Raw genomic sequence first — 20,398 nt, 5'->3', positions numbered from 1 at the left:
ATAGCACCGCCCTATGAGGGGCTTGGCGGCGAGACATGGCCTGGCCCGCCCTGCCGCCGTGGAGATGTGACGCCCACTTAGCTCTAGGCTACGCTCTTGCCTCCTACACACTTACTTTGGCAATTGGCCCGAGGCTCTCAGCCTCCGGCGTAGAGAGAAGCAGGGCCAATGGTGGTCTCGTGGAAAGCCTGGCGGAAGCCCCGGGGCCTGCTTGAAGGCAGCGGGGCTAATGGCGGATTTGTGGGATGGGCCCGAGGCCCGCCGCTGTCCCTGCCCCTTCCCCACTGCCGCAGAGTGAGGGCCGGGAAGCTCCCGGCACCGTGTCCTGGAATGTCAGCCGGCAGATCAAGCCTTATTTCAGCGCACGGCTGAGATTTCGTCTCTCCCGCTCGGGGGGCACTGTACCGATGCAAAATGTGGAGCAGGCCTGGGGCGGGTGTGTGTGTCTGTGTGTCTGTGTTGCCAGTGGCAATTTGCTGCTGTTAGCAGAGCCGTGTATGGAAAAGCAAGTTCTATCGAGCAGAGTTTATGGTGTGACTTAGATGTGGACTCAAGCCACGGAAAGGTTCGTACTCCACCACAGCTATCTGGAGACAGTAGCATGCCATACAGCAACACTGGGGGTTAAAATGGAGAGTGAAATTCCTGACCAAGTAGAGGCAGTGAACCAGCTAAGGGAAGGGGAGCAGACACTTAACTTTTTCCTGCATGTGAGCTATTTGATTTGGAGGCAGGGAGGTACCCTACAGTCTGTAAAAATGCTGAGTGAGATCCTATTTCTTGCACATTTCAGAGGGGCTTGTGTTTTCTCAGAAGGCCTGGAGTGCCTTGAGGCTGCTTTAAAAACTGAGCGCTGATCCTTTCAGTTTTTAGGAAGTAGCTACTTGGAGCACGTGTTGCACGTACTCATTGCAACATCTGCATTGGCAGCTGCCCCTGTTTAAAATGACAGGCAGCCGGCTCCAGCCAGAGCACACAAAGCAGTGCAAACATAGAAGCAGAAAAAAAAATGCTTGCTGGGTTGGCATAACTGCAGAACGCAAACGGAGCTGTCAAACAGGGACAGCCTGAGTATAAATAGTATAAATAATGGCACATTCATAATTTCTAATGTGCAACCCCCCCTTTGCTTTTAGAAAGGAGAGATTTAACTTCAGTAGGATAAGAAATTTGCCCTTTTTAAAACACACAGCTCTCAGCCTGAGGTTTGAAGGTGAGGGGCAGGTTACCTTTGCTGTTGCTCCTGCCTTAAATTGTTGAGGCTGTTCAAGATTTAACAGGGGCTTTTTCTGGGCCTGCAGAGTACTGAAGTCTCTTTTCTCTTTTATTTAGGGAAACTGGCAGCTTTGCTAAAGGAAGTTTCCTGAAATCACCATCTTAGGAAGCAGTAGTGTTCCCTTGGATTGCTGCCTGTAGTACATCGTTTGAGCATGAGGCCTGTTCCATTTGCCTGGTAATTATGAGGGAATTCCTGCTCTGGGGAGGAGGAATCGAAACAAAAGTGCTCTCAAAACACTCAAGAATGTGCTCAGTGAACACACAATTGGTAGTTTTTTGAGAGGAGGCTGTTACAAAGCATGAAGAATATTAATTTGCTACAGTGTGGCCCTCTTAACATGCCTTTTTTTCCTCCTCTAATATCATCTGTTCTTGGGTTTGGGTTGAAAATCTGAATCCCATAATATCTGTTATTTCTGTTAATTTAAATGGGTAGTTTACTGACAGAAAACAGCAGACCTGATTAATGGAACCAGAATTGGGTTAATTATACACAATGCCTAAGAAAGAGGCACAGTGGCTTTCTAGGTATTTGCTTCAGCAGAAATAATGTGTTGCTCAGGGCCTCACGTGAGGCATGGTGGTGGCTCCTTGTCTGGTGTTCTACAGGCTCTAAAGGGTCTCCCTGTGTCAAAGTCTCACATTCACTGCAGCATAAAAATAACCCTAACCCCAACTATTATTTTAAAAAGTGTGACTTTGTAAGACTGGTATATCTTGTCTGGTCTCAGAGTTAGGCAGAATAAACTAGAGAAAGATGTGGGGCCAGCCATCAGGGCTACAGTAAGAAGACCCAGCACAAGGAGAAAGAGAGAAATATAAAACCAGTTAGTACAGGAGACTAACTGTAAGACTGCAGCACATTTTGTCTTTGCCAAGGAAGTGCAGGAGGCGACAGGTGGAAAGAAGCTATTAGTCTCATGAAGGATTCCAGATGTGTCCATAATCCATTTATTTTGCCTTTTTTCCACACTTGATGACTATGTCGACTAGATGTAGCCCAGCACTAACTGAGCCTGACCAGAAAGCGAGCCCTCCTACCCAAGCTCACTTATTATTTGCTTATTGCACGTCTCCTCCTCTGCAGACCCACTGCTCAGTGCCCCACAGCAAGGCTTGCTGGACTCCGCACCCCAGCTAAAGTTGCTGCAGCTCCGGGACCAAACCCCCCAAGCTTTGCGTTCCAGCAACAGGCGGGAATGTTCCTGTGCTTTGCACAAGCCTCAACCGCACAACTTCCTACTGTCTCTCCCATATCGGCCCCAGCTGCCTCCCCGCCTCTTGCGGGGGCCGGGGCAGGCCCGGGAGGAGGAGCCGTCGTTTCCCCGCTTCCTCCGCCCGTCCCTGCCGGGCGGGTCTGGTGCGTGGCACAGGCTCCAGCCGCCCCGGAGCTTTCTAGAGCTGCCGTCTGCCGGGTCCGGCCCTCAGGCAGCGCTCCCGGTCGGTTTCGGCTCCCGGCTCGGGGTCCAACGGGGAAGTCGTCTCCATGGTGCCTCAGGCGGTGCTGCTGCCCTGGGCGGTGCTGGCGTTGCTCGGAGCGGAGGGCGGCTGTGCCTCAGAGCAAGAAGGTGAGTGGGGGGGTTGGTAGCTAGGCTGACGGACGGGCACAGCGGTGTTTGGTCCACTGCTGTCCTCAGCGCCCCGGTCCAGCTCAAAGGCATTGGAGGTCGGTGCCCACAGCAGAGTCCGAGCCCCTGGGCAGCAGCTGGAGCCTGCTGCCGACTTCGGAGGCAGGGCACAGTCTGGCGTGGGTGTCCTCTGCACATGCTTCTTGAGCTCTCCGGTTACTAGACACAGCACTGAGTTGTGCGAGGCAAAGCCTTGGACTCCATTTCATCCCAGTAAAATGCTTGCGGTCCCTTGGGATATGTCCCACCTAGGTCAGCCCATCCTGCTTTTGAACTGAGGTTACAGAGGGTGTTTGATCTCAGGCTGGCCTGAGATCTGGGGTGCTCCTAAAATAACCCCAGTCTGTCCCCATATGAACGGCGTCCTGAAGAGTAGAGGGGTAGGGCAGCAGCAGTGTCAGCCAGGCTGACAAAGAGGTTCATGCACTGTCACTTTGCCAGGAAGCTCGGATAATTATCTCTGTCTTCATTAGAGAAGTGGCAATTAACAGGAGATTCCCTCTTGTTCCCTAGCACATTTCCCTTCACAGTATGTGATTCTGGTGTAATTACCTATACTGTGTATCTTAGTTCATGCAGTTCATGTGTATTCATGGGAGTGTTGAGAGTTCTTCAGCTATAGTGACATAACTAAGGCAAAATCACTGCAGCATTTAGGGTAACTCAGATAAATCTAAGTAAGACATTTCACTGAGCTATCCTGCCTTCCTTACTCCAAACATTCCATGGTTTTTGTAAGGTTTTAGAACACACTAGAGGTGTGGGTGCTGGGAAAAGAGATTGAGGCTTGCTGGGTAGGAGGAAGGGTTTGGAATTAATTGCTTTCTGAACCTGTCACCTCTGTCGTGGCTTGAAGAAAAAATGCTTTTTCTGTACCTCAGCTTCCCTGGAGTAGTATGAGAATAACAATACCTCTCTCCTCTCTTGTATGTTCATTTACATCTCTGCAGAAGCTCTAACTAAGCAGAGTTACTTGTAGTTGATTAAATCTTTTTTACAAATGTGGTAAATGAGAATTTCATCCAGAGGTTGTTTTATCCACTAGTAAATTATGCACTGATTTTTTTCTATTTGATCCTAGTATGAATGGCATTTTCTTAGACACTGTCTGAACAGGAAGCAGCACAGTAAGATTTCCCAAAGCACAGCCTAGGGATAGGTTCATTCCTTGTCCTAAAATGCATCTGCAGCAAGCTTTTCCTCTAGAGTCAGGGCAGAAGTAAATAACTCTACAGTTTTTCGTTACTGAACTTGTCACTGATGTTTACTCTTTGTAAAACACAGAAATCCACCCAGTCATTTCATTGTGGTGTTGATTTCAGAGTCCCTCTTCCAGTGCTTTATCCCTACAGGATCATTTTCATCTACAGTGCTGAAAACCCTCACAGAAGTGGTAGTCCTCTATCATCAGTCTACAGGTGGTAAAAACCAGAAGTATAGCAACATTGGCTCCTTGTTGCACACCAGTACAGACCAGCTCCCCTGGTTCTTAGTCCAGTGCTTGCTTTGTTGACCACGGCATTGATATTTTGCAGCTATATCATAATTCAACATATTTATACGTTTTCTAATTGTTAGCGTGGCTCAAGGAGTCTCTGGGCACAGGAGGCTCAGCTTCACAGCACAGTCTACATATGAAAGGTAACATGACATGGAAAATTAGGAAAGCATGAATCTGCTTCTGGAGGTTTCAGAATGCCTGCCTCTGATACTGGAATTGAAAGGATTTACTGCTCTGACTCTGGAAGTACCTCTGAGCTGTGCAAGGGTTCAGCAGAATCTTTGAGAAAGAGAAAAAAGGGTTAAAGGAGAAGGAATGGAGGCAGCACAGGTCAACACAAGCTTCTACTACTGGGCTGCAGGAATGTCTCTTGGGATGCAAAGCTCTCGACACTGCAGAGATTTCTCAGAACAAAACCTGACTTTCACATCTCTGAGTCCTACCCCCACAGACCAGTCCTGTACTATGGAATTCTGCTGGGGAGGGTAATTTTCTCTGTGCTGGTTTTCCATGCTCCAGTGAGTTCCCGCCCTGCACAGTGAAACCTTTTCTGTCTTCAAAATAGCCCACCTCTCCCTGTTCACCCCTGTGAGCCTTTGGCTCTCACAGCTTGTCCAGCAAACTTCTGGCAGTCACATCATGAACAGTTTGTTGCTTTCCTGGGGTGGCAACATGAAATGAATGAGGATTTATTTAATGTGAGATGCCTGAGAATTTGGGCTGAAACAGTTGCATAGCAGTCATGCTCTTTTCTTTCTTTCCTTCTTTTATCGTTATCAGATGCTTTCTTCTCTCCTTTCAGATCCTAGAATTTGATGTTTGTCTTCACATTCCTCTCTGGCAAGCCCACATTTGCCCCCCCCCCCCTTCACTGGCAGTATGGTCTTCACCTGCTCAGAGCTGCTGTGGTTTTCTGCATGCCATTGCATGGCTGGAAACTTCAATGGCTTTAATGTGTTCCCTGAGGAGATACATATTTTACTCATTTGTGTGCACCCTCTGACTGGATAGGACACAAGGCACTGGAGTGTGCTGGAGGAGCTAGGTTAGGAATGCACTTCATGTGTCTTAAAATCTGCCTTTAAAAACTGCACAGATGCAGGATCCATATTGTTTTATTTATCAATCCCTTGTCTGTCTGTGTGGATGTCTAACAAAATTACAATTAGAGCTGACCTTCCATTGACTGTTCACATTCTTTCCCCTCTTTTTATTCTGATGCAGGTAAAGGATTTGGGGAATTTCCTTGGGAACATCAGCTCTCTTCCTAACTTGGGAGTCTTGTACTTCTGTGGCCTTTGTCAGGTCCATCTCAAACTCTAGCTCCCAGATCTCTAAGGTTAGACAGAATATCACTTTGGGTACCCTAGGAAGATGCATCTGGTACATCCATTGAAAAAGAATTGTTCCAAAAGAGGCCTGATCCAGCCAAGAAAATGTTCTTTCAGTTTGTCCTGGTATTTTCTGATGGTAAAATCAGATGGCCAGGATTTGCATTTAAGCCCTGTTGCCAGAGCCTATACAAGCAGAAGCATTAAGGTGAAGTACAACATTTAATCATTACACTGAAGAAAAAATAGTATTCCAGTGGCAGTGTAGAGAAACTTCTGAAAGAGAACTTCAGGATTTATCTTTGTTGTTTTTAAGAGACTGCAAATGAAGAGTAAAGTTTGGGAGGAGAATGCAAATAAGGAGTTATGGTAGAATTCATGTTGTGTATGTAGGAAAAAAGCTGGAGAACACCTCAGGAATGTGGCAGAAAATTGGAGCAGCCATGGAGGGTGAATAATAACATTCAGCCTAATTTTGCTCTTCCCTACATTCAGTAAGTGCTGAGTGACAGAAAAGCAGCTGTGTGGGGACCAGGAAGCCAATAGGACTAAATGGATGACTTCCAAATGGGCATATTGTAGTAGGTCTGGTTTTTTTATCTTCAAGTTTCATTTCCTTCATGCTCTGTGTGAGAGGAGAGAACTGTAGCTTTCAATAGCAGGGCAAAAACCCCCACTTAATACATTGTCTTTTCTTTTTCTAGCTCATAACTCAGGCAATGCAATTGTATCTTTACATAATCTCTCATTTTGTACCCAGGACCAAGTTCTAAGCTCTGCTGCAAAGGAACAGTCTTGCCTGTGTAGCTGCAATTAGTTTGGGATTCTTCAAGCAAACACTAGATTTGAGGGCACCTTTGCTGTGTTCTGTCCTCTGTGATAGTTCCTCCATGTTAGTTCCTCCAGTAAAGCATTGCCTGCATCCACACTTTCCTCTTTTCCTTCTAAAAATCTTTGATGAGTTGGTCTCCAGAAAATCCAGGCAGCAACTCAGTAGAATTTGAAGCTGTTTTACCTCCTGAGGGAGATTGAAGTTTTGTGGGTAATGAGAACACCTAGAGTGCTTAATATCGTACAATGCAGGGATAGCAGGGTGAGGCGTAAGCAAGCTGTTTTCTCCTAGGGAGTATATGGTAGCTCCACAGCTAGACTACCTCCATGCCTGATCTGAAATGAACCTGGACATCTCTCATGTCCCATAGAACAGATGTAACCTGTTTCCATGAACAGCTGTGACTGTGCACAAAACCTGGGGCTACTGGATGCTATTGATGGATTCATGATCTAATTAAAGTGACTTCCCCAGTGCATTCCTTATTTCTTAGTGGTTAGATTTTCACTTCCCTTTGTCAAATCTGCCAAGTACTTTTAAAACTGTTGATCTATACCTTGGGTCAGTATCTGATACTAAAGCCTCTTTGTTAGGTATGGAACAGCTGGCTGTGAAAACAATGCAAGCTGAATGTGTCTCTTGTGCTTTCTCCTGTCTGCAGAAAACCTGCTGGTCCTTACTGTTGCCACCAAGCAGACTGAGGGGTTCCAGCGCTTCAAAAGATCAGCCCAGTTCTTCAACTACAAAATCCAGGTGCTGGCTAGCAGCCTCCGTGGTGGTTGATCAAAGGGAATTTTGGAGTTTGGAGTCTTGGCCACAAAGTGGTTAAATAAAAGCTTGAGAGGACACGTGTACTCAGTTGGCTCTACTCTGTAGCAGTCTCTGATTCCATCCTGAGTGCTGGCTGGAGATGAGCTCCATAACTCCTGCTGAAGGGAGCTCCGTGTGGCTTTTCCATTGCAATGCCAAAACACACAGTACAGCATGTGCTGCTGTCCCTGCTGCTGAGAGTGCTTTGTTCCAGTGCTACCTGTAACTCTGCCCATCCCAGAGAATGGCTCAAGAGTTGCCAAATACACCTAGTCCAGCTGTTCTGGTGCTGATGATTTGCACTAGGAGTTATCAAGACTAGTAAGCTTGTGGGTTCTGGTCCTTTCCTCTGAGTCTTGCTGGGAAAGTGACCCTGTGCCTGTCATTCTTTAGGTGCTGGGGCTGGATGAGGAATGGCAGGGTGGAGATGACCAGAAGCCAGCAGGAGGTGGGCAGAAGGTCCGTCTCTTGAAGTCTGCTTTGAAGCAGTATGCGGATAAGGAAGACTTAATCATCCTTTTTGTAGAAAGGTAATGGGTTGGAAAGTTTTTGCCATGAACTGAACCAGAAGGCTGTTTGACAGGTTCTTACTGAGAATAAATTAATTGCAGAGATTGCTTTTGGAAGGTGTGTGCAGACCTCCTCTGGTTTTGCCCCCCCTTGAATTCTCTGCAGTTGCCTGAGAATTGCTCAGAGCTGAATCCATGGCAGTTGGGAAGGTCAGATCAGAAGAGGCTAATTCCAACTCCTGCATAAAGTTGATAGCATTGTACCTGTTTCTGCCAGGGTGGAATTTGTCTGCCTCTGCAGAGAATGAGCAGCAATATTTGTGGATCTAGGCAAGCCTTTCTTACCAGAATTACTTGTTTTACAAGGTGAAGCAGGCTGAAAAACAAACCTGAGAACCAAGGCCGAAGAATTAGTCTGCCAGAGAAATGCAGAGAGGGAGAAGGACAGTTGGGAGTCTCAGTGTCTTTTCATGTGCCCAGTAACAGGCTGGGGTCTCTGTATCTCTCTCTGGCTCCCATGGCAGGGAGATCATATTTTGCAGGTCTGGGTGTCTGTGTGTGAGATGATTCATCTCTGGAATGAGTAATTTTTTGTTCACCAAAATGAGCCCGAAGTTTGCAAATCCTCCTGCAGAAAACACAAGTCTCATTCTGAGAGTGTTGCCTGGGAATTAGTCAGTTTGACCCAGTACTGGAGAGACAGGGGCTGGAGTGCAGCATCCAGTGACTAGTGTCCAGGATAGTTTTGTCCTGAAGATCTTCAGGGAGCTCATCAGAGAGTGGCAGGATGCTAAAAGATGTAAAAAGCATGGCCTGTATAGTCTGGGAAGCAGAACTGAAAGGGAGTGATTCTTAATGAGTTTGCTGTTTCTAGAAACTTTTCATGCTGATATGTTCTTTCAATTCCTTTCTGCCCCTTTCTTGTCTTTTCCTCTAGCTATGATGTCCTCTTTGCTTCGGGCCCCACAGAACTGCTGAAGAAGTTCAAACAAGCCAAGAGCAAGGTGGTCTTCTCAGCAGAGAACTACATCTATCCTGACAGGAAGTTGGAAGCCAAGTACCCTCAGGTGCGAGATGGAAAGCGCTTCCTGGGTTCTGGAGGTAAGACAGAACCTTCTGTCAGCTGAGAACCTCTCTCAGCTTTTTCTTCCTATTTAGAAGGCCTTTGGAAGAAGAAGCAAGGGTCCAAGTGTGGAAAGCATCTTTATAGAAGATAGGATAGAATAGAATTAACCAGGTTGGAAAAGAGCTTTGAGATCATCGAGTGCAACCTGAAGCTCTGCATATAACTGGAAGGACTTGCAGTGCTCTTGTCTTACCTACAGGAAGGGATGTAGCTGTGAATTGCCAGTAAAAGGTAGAAACCTGCTCCCTTTTCAGTGAGACTTGTCATTCAGGGTGTGGGTATTTGAGCTTTTCTGGGGAAGAATATTACAGGTTTGATACTGATGTCATTACGTGTTGAGAAGTGCAGTCTAAACATGCCTTTGATGAGAGCTAGTGTGTCCATGCAGCAGTGTTGTACTCTGCAGAGTGTTTCACAGGATTAGTGAGACTCCCTGAAAGAATTGGGAGTATGTGTATAGAGGAGTAGTGTTGGAACACCTTTCCATGTTCATTCCCACAGGCTTCATAGGTTATGCTCCAAACCTGAAGAAGCTTGTGGAAGAGTGGAAAGGACAGGATGATGATAGTGACCAGCTCTTCTATACCAATATCTTCTTGGATCCAGAAAAAAGAGTAAGTGTAGCTAGGTTTTGGGATTTGGAGGAGTTATCTGAGAAGCACTGCTGTCAAATCTTCCATGCAGTGTTCCTGTTGACAGTAAAATAAGTTAATTTAAAAGTAAAATATATATTAATTTGTAAGTAAAATATATATTGACTATTACTGGAAACTCATACCAGTGTCTGCATGTGCAAATGTTTAATGCTGTAGAGTGTGGTAGAACTAATCGGCCTTCTCCCAGGGGCTGTGAAAGCCAAACTCCAGGTGTGTATCTTCCCTGCAGAATGCAGTGCTGACTTGGAGGTACCCAACCTGGCCCTGAAGTACATTCTGGCTAAAGGGGCAGATGAGGCCTGAGCAGATTTGAGATGATGAAATGGATAGAAGTTCACAGCCCTTTTAGCCACAAGACAGGGACCATACACATCACAGTCTGTAGGTCTTCTGGAGCAAAGAGGCTCTCTCTGCCTTCAGCAAAGACCTTCAGATTCTGGACAACAAAATCTACATCAGCCTACGTAGCACAACACATAGAGCATCATAGAGAAGCCTGGAGTGGACACTGAGGCGCTGCCATTCCAGCACAGTGTGGTGCTCTGGCTGAATCATCCAGCCCACAGGGTGATTCCTCTTCTGTTGTCCCTGCCCAGTTCTGCATTGCTCAGTGCAGTTGTGGCCCCTGGGGACACCACAAATGCATGGGAACTAGGAACAACAGTCAAGTGAGGAGGAAACTGCTTTCAGAGTGGTTAGAGAAGGAGTTGCAGTCTCTTACCAGCAGGGCTGGTAAAAAATTCAGAACAGCTGCACATTTTTCACTTCCTCTGAATATGGCCTGTGGTCCTTTAACATCAACAGTTCCTTTAATGTTTTCATCTGCAGTTCTGGCCCCGTGCCACACACAGGCTGAGTAATTCCACTGACTTGGCATTCAGACAGCGGATGTTAGCACCCTGCTGTCCTTTCCAGTAATCAATCTTAGTGGATGCCTGAAGGGACACTGAACTCTGTTGAGTCAGGGCTGGATTTTAGTCTGACAAAAATCCAGTCAGAGTGTGATTTGCAGAGGGGATGAAAACAAAGATTGCACAAGTAGCCTGGCACCCTTACTGTTTTCTTCTTTCACACCTCTACCTGAGGCAACACTTGCCCTGTGGATAGATGGCAACAAAACTCTCATCACAGCAGATTTTTGTCCTATCTTGGCATTCCTGCATGTTACATGTAGGTTTTATATGACTCTGCTACAAGTGTGCTTCATTCATACACTGCATGTTATTATTGGCACACCCACAGCAGCTCTAAAATGTTTATTTGTGTGCTTTTCCCTAGTAGAAGATGTTTAAATTGGTTTAGAAAGTGGCAAATTGTGCCAGATTCAAGTGAAAACGAGGATTAGCTGGGAGAGTTTTAGGCTTTAAAGCTTGGGGAGTATGAAAATAGTTATTGGAAGGTGATAGATCTCTGCTCAGCATAGGGTCTCTTACATGTAAAAGAATGAATGCCCACTTGTATTCTAATTGAGGCTCTTTATCTCATTTTTTAAAAGGAAAGTATCAACATCAGTCTAGACCAAAGAAGCCGAATCTTCCAAAACCTAAATGGAGCATTAGGTGAGATGAAGAGTCTGTTCTCCCTGGAATGCAACTGCATTTTGACACCAGATTTAAAGTTGTGACTGAAGAGATTAAATTTCAGAAATTCCTGTCCCTGCAGAGTAAGCTTCAGTGAAAAGCCTCTGCCAGAGTTTTTGGATGTATTTACAATTGCACTGCGACCAACTGGGTTCTCATTGCAGTTCCCTCTTTACTTGAGGGAATGCAGGTTGGGTTTTCCATTTTACACCTCCTTGTCACTTTGATCTCCAGGCATGCTAGATTGCATTAGCCTTGGGGACTGGAACTGGGAGGGACTTCCAGTGCAAGTAGTAACACACAGCCCTGTTTAGGGCTTGCCTGTCTTTCCGCTTCAGAACTGTATGGAATGCCACAGAAGGTGAGATGCAGCAGATACTGCCTGAGAGCATTCTCTGTCCATACCAGGCTTCTGACCTGCTCATTGGTTGACTTTGCTTCTCCTGGCAGAAGTGACTCAGTTACTCTCCTGACACTCCTGCCTGATGTTTTCTACCTGTAGTCTTGCACCACTCCATCATTATCCCAGTCCGGCCAAAAGTTGTAACCACAGAGTAGGTTTTGGCTCCTGTGCTCGTTATAGCAATGACAGACTGAAGCTTGGATCTGTACTAGTCTGGTTTCCAATGGATTGTGTGTGGTTGTGCTGAAGAGACATCTTGGATGATCTCCACAGCCTCAAACGGTCACAACCAGGAGGGTGAACTTTCATCAGGGGTGAAAAAGAGACAACAGGTGCACAGGAAGCTTAGGTGAGAAGAGCCTGAGCCCTTCCTGGCCATCAAACATCAGTTCCTCACTGCACGATCTGTTTATGCCAGTTTTGAAAGACTTTCAGTGTGGCTTCTGCCAGTTCCCAGTAGAAGGCATATTTGTCAACTTAGCAAGCTGCATTCTTTTTCCAGCTTCCCAGCTATCCTCCTATCACCTCACAGGATTATTCTGTACAATTTTTTCTTCTGTCCAGATATAGTGTGTAGCCCTTAAAACTACTTGTGCATGGTTATCCACATCCCTTCTTTCAGAAGCTGTTCAGTGGAAATGAAGCATTGTGCTGCTATTTATCAATAAAAGCCTTCCTCTGATAACATGATGGCATATGGTCATTTCCAGATGAGGTAGTTCTGAAGTTTGAAAACTCAAGAGTGAGAGCAAGAAACTTATTATATGACACTTTGCCTGTGGTGATTCATGGCAATGGACCCACGAAGGTAAGTGGCTGTCCTGTGTATCTGTGGCATTGTGACCCTTTCAGCTCAAGGGTAGCAGGTGACTGTCTTCCCATATATTGACTTCCCCTGTGTGCATTTATATTTGAGAAACAATGAATAGTCCAGGTCTCCAGCAGCAAGATGAGTCTGGTTCAAAGATCAGTATGTAATTGGACCCTCAGGCTGTCCTACTTTTCAGATTCTTTAGTCCAAGAAGGTAAATGAAGGAATGTGATCTTACACTGGGGGTGTATTGCGACGGAGACTGGAGTCAATACAGACGACCAATATGATCGAGTGTTGTTCCTTTATTGTTCCAGTATTGTAGGACTATAGTGTGAGCATAGTGAGTATAGCACAGTAAAGTAAAGCAAAGAAGAAGGGAAAGAAGTGCGTATCAAGGGAACTTCTGTAGCTTATATAAACTCGGAGAGCCTCGTTGGCATAGCTTCATTGGTTCCCACAAGTGACCACACACCGCTCTATTATAGATTATTGGTCCAACTACTAATGACACACGAGGTTGTTGATGCAGTTGTGTGTCCTGTTGTTCCAAGATAACTTTCTGTGTTTATAGCTACCAGTGTCCTCCTTTAGTTACATGCTGCAGGCACAGCACTGTTTTGCTACACTGCTAGCCCCTTCTGCACTTATGCTGAGCATGGTCTACCACCATGTCAGGCTCTAGGCCTACACTGCCAGATTGCTCACACTGCTCGTCGCTGGCATTGCCACAGGGGTGGACCCAAAAAATCTATCCTGTCCTGTGATGTGTAACATGGCAAATTGCCTTTTGCAGCTGCAGCTGAACTACCTGGGAAACTACATCCCTCAGATATGGACATTTGAGACTGGCTGCACTGTGTGTGATGAAGGTCTGCGAAGCCTCACAGGGTTTAAGGTAAGGCTGATGTCTCTCCTGAGCTCTCAAGTGTCACAATTACAATGAAATCTTACATGTCTGATGTGGTACACGAGCCACCACTTCTTTTCTCACTGAATGTAGGATGAGGCATTGCCCATGATTCTGATTGGTGTGTTCATCGAGCAGCCCACCCCATTCCTCTCCCAGTTTTTCTTGCGGCTTCGTAACCTTCATTACCCAAAACAACGAATCCAGCTCTTCATTCACAACAGTGTAAGTAAAGCTGTCTTGCAGTGGTCTTAGGAAATATGGGGGAAATGTCTACCTTCTGTGCTCTAGGCACCTTTCCAACCTTTGGCTAGACTTCCAGGCTCTCTAATCCCAGCATTTACCTGCAATGACACTTATAGCTCCATCCAGTTGTAAAGATCTAGAAGTGGGAAGAGCTGTTGCTCATCTGGTTTGGCATTTTCAAGAACAGGAGGCTGAGCAGCCTGTGATGAGTCCATCTTACCTTCTTTTCCCTTTTTTCCTTTGGCACAGGAAGAACATCACTTGATGGATGTGGACTCTTTTGTTGAAGAGCATGGCAAAGAATATCTTGCTGTTAAAGTGGTTGGACCAGATGATGAGATGGAGAATGCTGAAGCACGTAACTTGGGGATGTAAGTGAACCTGATGGAAGTCAGCCTTTGTCCAGACTGAGGCAGTCTGGTTTTGCTGAGGATCATCACTGTCAAGTGGATGCTTTTCTTCTTTCAGTCACCCTTTTCTTTCCATTTTCCTAGCATGTTATTCCCCATGTCCATTACATATTGAAAAAAAAAAAAATCATCTTGCATAGCAGCTCCCTTTCTCCATTTTCAGAAACAAAGCTCTCTCTGGTTCTTTGCTTTGTTAGAAGGTAGCCCTGTACCTCCCACCTTCATAAAGCAGTGTATGTGCCCAGACACAGAGCACAGTAAATACATACCTGTATCTCTGAAGAGCAGGAATGTAGTAGTAAGACTAACAGCTAGTGGCAGAGTATCTTCCTGTCTGTGGTCAGGTCACTCTGTGAACTCAGGTTTGGATTTGGGCCAACCATAAACAGGAACTTCTTCATTCTGAGCTGAGGAAACTGTTTGCTAACTGTGATTTTGGCTATGTCCCACTGACTGCTACTGGATCCTGAATCTTACGTGTGTGTACTCTGCTAGCCCTTGGGGATGTTACTCAGAAAATTACCTTTGGACTACAAGGTGTGGGAGTTCCTGGTGTTCTGTCTTCTCTGTTTTTGGAGTATTTTGATGTGACTTTTCTTCTTCTCTGGCTATAGGGATTTATGCAGAAAGGATCCTGACTGTGAGTATTACTTTAGCCTGGATGCTGAGATAGTTCTGAAGAACACAGAGACTCTAAGGCTCCTCATTGAACAGAACAAGTGAGTTCTTTGGTTTGAGCAATCCTTACTGGCCATCTTTCACATGAAGAATACAGTGAGCTCATTTGTCACTGAGACATGTAAGGCACTAGGAGAGCAGTGTCTGAGATGGAGTGTTAGACAAACACTTCTTATATGTTTGGGGTTTTTTTACTGTAGCTGTAATCCCTGGATTTTAGGCCCTGGATGCAAATCATCCCTAGTTTTGTCTTTATGTAATCACTAGAACATAACTGAATTCTAAGAGACCTGCTGTGAGGTGCAGTTGAATGGGGGTTTGTGAATGGATGCAGTTGAATGGGGGAATTTTACCACAACAGAGTTAACAGCAGCAGCAACTGCATGAGGGAGAATCTAACTCTATGGGCCTGTGTTTTGTAACTTTCCCTTTTCTTCCTGTGGTAACATCCTGTCCTGCACTGCCTTTTTCTTTGGTGCTCACAGGCTGGTGATTGCCCCACTGGTAAGCCGTCATGAGAAGCTGTGGTCAAACTTCTGGGGAGCACTGAGCCCTGACGGATACTACGCCCGCTCAGAAGATTACGTGGATATTGTTCAAAGGCGGAGGGTGTGAGTATGCAAAGGGTCTTCTTGCTGATGTAATACCTATCTTTGTGTATAGAAAAGGAAAAGAAGCTTCACATTTGGAAGCTCCTCGATGTTCTTCTCTGAGCAGAGATGATAACATACTTTGGACAGATTATCTTGTGATCAGAGTATGGATTTGAGAGTCCTGACTGCTGAAATCACTTCATTTTACTCATGGCATGTTTTCCTATCTAGGGATTATGGTTAGTGTGATCCTTAAAATCCTGCAAAGTGCTGTTTAATCTTTATCAGATCGTTTTCCTTGAAAGGAAGATTCACAGGGAGGCCCTCTCTGGTTTTTTTAGGCCATTGATATGTGCCATAAATGCTGGAAATCAGCTTATGCTCTTTTGGCTAGTTCAGGGTTTTTTTAAATCACTGGGAAAAATAAATGTTGATCTCTCTGGGAAGAGGTTCAAACATTAATTATTCCCTAGCAGGAGCACACAGTAGCAATGAATTACTTTCACAGTGTTCTAGTATTTGTGCAGCTTAAAAGTTCTGGACAATACAAGTGATTTATTTTTTTTTTTCCCCCTGGAATGATAATCCCTGTTGGTATGGTTTCTCCCTACTATTCTCAGCTGGTTCATTTGGGCAAGCCTGGCTGATACCCCAGTGCTATCTACCATCCTGGCAAGTCCAGCATTTCTGTCTTGGTGGCATTTCAAGTCTTACTCTCCTACCCCTGTGTTTCAGTGGGCTTTGGAATGTTCCCTACATCAGCAGCGTTTACATGGTTAAAGCCAAGGTTCTGCGAGCAGAGCTTGACCAGGCAGACCTGTTCCACAGTGGCAAGCTGGATGCTGACATGGCTTTCTGCCACAACGTTCGCAATCAGGTCAGTCAAGGAGAGCAGCTGGCAGGGGAGCGCTGCGTGCTGTGGTGGAGGTGACAAAACAAAACAGTTCCAAGGCATTCAGCTCTGCCAGGGCATGGGACAGGATGAACTGGCATTATTCAGTGCTGTGCAGGCTTGGAACAGTGTGAGATTGCTGTGAAGCCACGCAGAGCCAGAGACCACTAACTGTGGATAACACTTTTCTTCTTGGGCTGTTCTGTTGAGGTTACTCAGGGCTGTTCTAAATGGGGTTGACAGGGTAAGAAAGAAGAATCTGATTTCACAGCAGCTGCTCTGCTTCCAACCCTGGCTGACAGGAGGCACGGAATTATTGACTCTGGCTGTAACTTCTCAAAGTTCCTCATACCCAGGATGGAGAATGAACTGGAGAAAAATGAGTAAAGCAACAGCTTGGGCAGAGCCATCATCACTGGGAAACTCTTCAGTGCTTGTATTTCATAGTGTCTCACAGAAATTTGAGTTCTGGAAACAAAGATTTATTGTTTTTCCTTCTGTCCTGCAGGGAGTCTTTATGTACCTTACAAACAGGTACCAGTTTGGACACATACTGTCCCTGGAGAACTATCAGACAACTCATCTCCACAATGACCTCTGGCAAATATTCAGCAACCCTGAGGTGAGATAACCTGCATGCTCAGCGGGCATAGCAACATGGCATGGGAGGAAGATTTAATGACTGTCTTAACCAACAGGGACGGTCCAGGATTTTTGATAATGTAATAATGAGATGAGAAGCAGGGTCACAGAATTTAAAGAGAGGATGTTTATGTGGTTCATGACATACGGACCTTCAGAGCCTGTGAAATACTGCTGCAGGAGTACGTGGCCTTTCATTGCCTCTTCAACCAGGCCCCACTGAAATGACTTCTTTGCTTTTTTTTAACTGCAGGACTGGAGAGAAAAGTACATCCATGAAAACTACACAGCAGCTCTGAAAGGGAAATTGGTAGAAATGGTAAGAAAGCATCTCTCTTGTTTATCAGAATGGGACAGTAGCATCAGGACAACACTTGTCATTGCTGTTGTCATTCTTGGATGCAAGCAGTTCAGCATGACTTTGTAGTCTTTCAAATCCAGAGGAAAAATGTCCTTGAAAGTATTTTTAGAGCCAGATTCTTCTAGAAGTACATCTCCAGCTCTCTTGAATCGAAGTGGGGCACATAAATCAAAAGACAAAGTTGTACCTTCAATATTTTAGTTACTTTCCACTTAAACTGACTCAATCTACAGTCACTTTGGTCATACTCTTTTTGCCTCAACCACCTGTCCTGGTTTCTGCTGTTCTCACCTCTCTGCTTTCTGCAGCCTTGCCCAGATGTTTACTGGTTCCCCATATTCACTGACACTGCCTGTGATGAGCTGGTGGAAGAAATGGAGCATTATGGCCAGTGGTCCACAGGTGACAACACGGTAAGAAAAAGCAGGAGCTTCATTGTCCATGAATATTGGGTGGCAGCAGTGCCACCCTGCCTGCTGTAGGATGGCATTAGGTCCCAGAGTTAAACCAGGAAACTGGAGGCAACACTTTCATTTTGCTTCTGATTAACGCTGTGACTTGTGCTCGTGGTCTTAAATGTGAATTAATTTTTCTGAATCCTCATTAGTGTCCTCTGAAGCTACAGTGTTCAGCTTTTCCGTTGGTAGTTTAGGTTTAAATTATTTTCTGAAAAGAGTTTTCCATTCTGAAAATTCTGATAAATAAACACCATATTTATTTGTAGCTACCAAAGCCAATGCGTTTCATTCCTGAAGTTCAAGGTTCTCATGAGTATTTTCATGATTCTATTTCAGGACAGCAGAATACAAGGAGGATATGAGAATGTCCCAACTATTGACATACACATGAATCAAATTGGTTTTGAAAGGGAGTGGTATAAGTTTCTTCTGGACTACATTGCACCCATCACAGAGAAACTGTATCCAGGATACTATACCAAGGTATACGGACCTTAATATCAACACTCGTGGGCAGCTCAGCACCTCCTCCAGTTGCAGCTTTGTGAATGCTCTAGCAATATGCATACCCTTCCCCAGTGTGGAGAAACTGACACTGGAGCTTGACGTAAAAACATGCATCAGGAAATACACCATTTCCCAGTGACGTTGTCCTACCTTACTGCTGCTTTTCTCTCTTAGCAGTGGGATGCAATTTAAATACTGCACCCTACTCTGCAACTCAATAGCCATGGACTGCTGTAGCTCTCTAACAGATGTGCACTTTGTTCTTCTCTCCTGCAGACTCAGTTTGAGTTAGCCTTTGTAGTTCGCTACAAACCCGACGAGCAGCCCTCTTTAATGCCCCATCACGATGCTTCCACCTTCACCATTAACATTGCTTTGAACCGAGTTGGAATAGACTATGAGGTGAGTGTTTGCCAGCATGTCAGCAATGTAGTACAGCCTCTTGAGCAGTTCAGACAGCTGACGACCCTTTCCTTACCCGTGTCTGGTTTATTCACCCCAAGGATTGCAGTTCATGACTGGACTAAGGTAAAAGGACTTTTCAAAGCATCAAAGCACAGAAGAATTCCCCAAGCACCTTCAAACGTTTTCAGAAGGGTGGCCAGGAGAAAGCAGAGACCCTTTCCCTGAGGTGCATTTACCTAGCTGAGTCTTTTTTGTTTCCATCAGGGAGGAGGCTGCCGGTTCCTGCGCTACAATTGCTCCATTCGAGCTCCACGGAAAGGGTGGACCCTTATGCACCCAGGACGCCTGACCCACTATCATGAAGGTCTTCCAACCACCAAAGGAACCCGTTATATTGCAGTGTCCTTTATTGACCCCTAGAGCCCTGCTTCACAGGAAGGACCTTTCCCTGGCCCTGCTCACTGCTGACTTTGAGTGGAAACAGGGAATGCTGCTGAGAGTTTCTAAGGCATTAATCAAAGCAATTTGGATATTGATTGTTATTGGTATTTTAAGACTCCACTACTGGAAGATCTCCCTCTCTGATACTGCAGATAATATCTAGGAATATTGCTGTAGAATTTGGAAGGAGATTTCTGTGCCTTCATTTTTGATTCTGCTCCTCATCTGAAGTTGCTTGGAAATGTGATTTACTTGAACCATCACTGATTGGTTTGCCTTACAAAAAATGCTTTCTTGGACTGGAAATGTAACTTTTTGGAGGCAAGTCACAAGCTCTCTCTCCAAGTAGCTGGAGATTCATCCACATTTCATTCCATTTTCATTCACAGCATGTACAGGACTGGATGTTAGACAATAATTCCTGGATACTATCCTAAATATAAACCAATCAGGGAGCTGACTTCAGGAGTCATAACAGTTAAATATCTTACCAGATGAAACTTGGTAATAGGAGCCTGAAGATCATCTGATTCCTTACCTCTTTGCAGTCCTTGGAAGCGTATCACAAAGTTCAAAGCAGCAGCAGCTGCAATGTAGGTGCTTACAGTTAGCTAAAGGAAGGTGTGTTAATGGTATTTCACCTCTGGGATTAGACTGAAGTTTGTTAGTGCAGCAAAGAATGCACCCAAACTGATTCAGACCATGTTGGTATGCATAGATAAAACTGAGAAAGGGAAGGCTGAGAACAACTTGATCAGTCAGGGCTTTGCTGCTAAATTGGTTCTGTTGTGTCCCATGAAAGAGTGTCAATAGCTCTAACCAGTCTCTGGAGTAACACCTCAGAGGTCCTAGTGGTCTTTGGTGGACTCATTCCAGTCTGGGACATTTTTTTGGTAATGTTCTTTGCATCTGTTTTGAAGAGGCCATCAAAGAGCTTTCTCTGGTACTTAGCAGAAGTAATTATTCAGTATTTCTATTATTTGAGATGCCAAAGCATCATTGAGATGCCAAAACACTCCACTGCAGACACTTTCCAGTGGGGGTGGGACTGACAGAAATGAATGGTTGGTAAGTGGATTGTGGTTGAACTGGTAGGTGTAAAAATCTGTCTAGACTAGACCCATGGTTAGAGAGAGAAAGGTTAAAAAGCCTTTCTGCAGCTGTCTGGGAGGTACTTGCTCTGCTTATCCGACACCATTGTGCTCTGGCTATGCCAGACTAGTGCATTTCACAAGCAGTGCATTCACACCGTGGTTGTCCTTAGGTAAAATACTCCTCTTAGATGTGTCTCCAGTTTCTATTATTTAATTTACAGGTGCAAGGCCTTTTATCTAAGATGGGTCACATGAATGTGGGTAGGACAGCTTTAGACAGGCCAATGCTGGCAAGG

The 20,398-nt window shown here is 45.3% G+C and overlaps 1 protein-coding gene across 1 annotated transcript; it reads left to right on the top strand.

Moving 5' to 3' along the window:
* The first annotated feature begins 2,590 nt into the window (after window positions 1-2,590).
* On the top strand, window positions 2,591-19,998 carry PLOD1 (procollagen-lysine,2-oxoglutarate 5-dioxygenase 1). Its single transcript, XM_009906742.2, has 19 exons — window positions 2,591-2,846; window positions 7,232-7,323; window positions 7,774-7,910; window positions 8,827-8,990; window positions 9,517-9,629; window positions 11,167-11,230; window positions 12,365-12,462; window positions 13,262-13,363; window positions 13,469-13,600; window positions 13,871-13,992; window positions 14,646-14,750; window positions 15,195-15,320; window positions 16,038-16,179; window positions 16,703-16,816; window positions 17,090-17,155; window positions 17,506-17,610; window positions 17,992-18,138; window positions 18,439-18,564; window positions 18,832-19,998. Exons 1-19 carry the CDS (start codon window positions 2,765-2,767, stop codon window positions 18,985-18,987), a joined length of 2,193 nt encoding a protein of 730 aa, XP_009905044.1. The 5' UTR covers window positions 2,591-2,764; the 3' UTR covers window positions 18,988-19,998.
* Window positions 19,999-20,398: the final 400 nt, after the last annotated feature.

Source organism: Dryobates pubescens, chromosome 33, assembly GCF_014839835.1.
Source record: "Dryobates pubescens isolate bDryPub1 chromosome 33, bDryPub1.pri, whole genome shotgun sequence".
In the NCBI taxonomy this organism is placed as follows: Eukaryota; Metazoa; Chordata; class Aves; order Piciformes; family Picidae; genus Dryobates; species Dryobates pubescens.
This window is presented reverse-complemented; position numbering and strand designations above follow the sequence as displayed.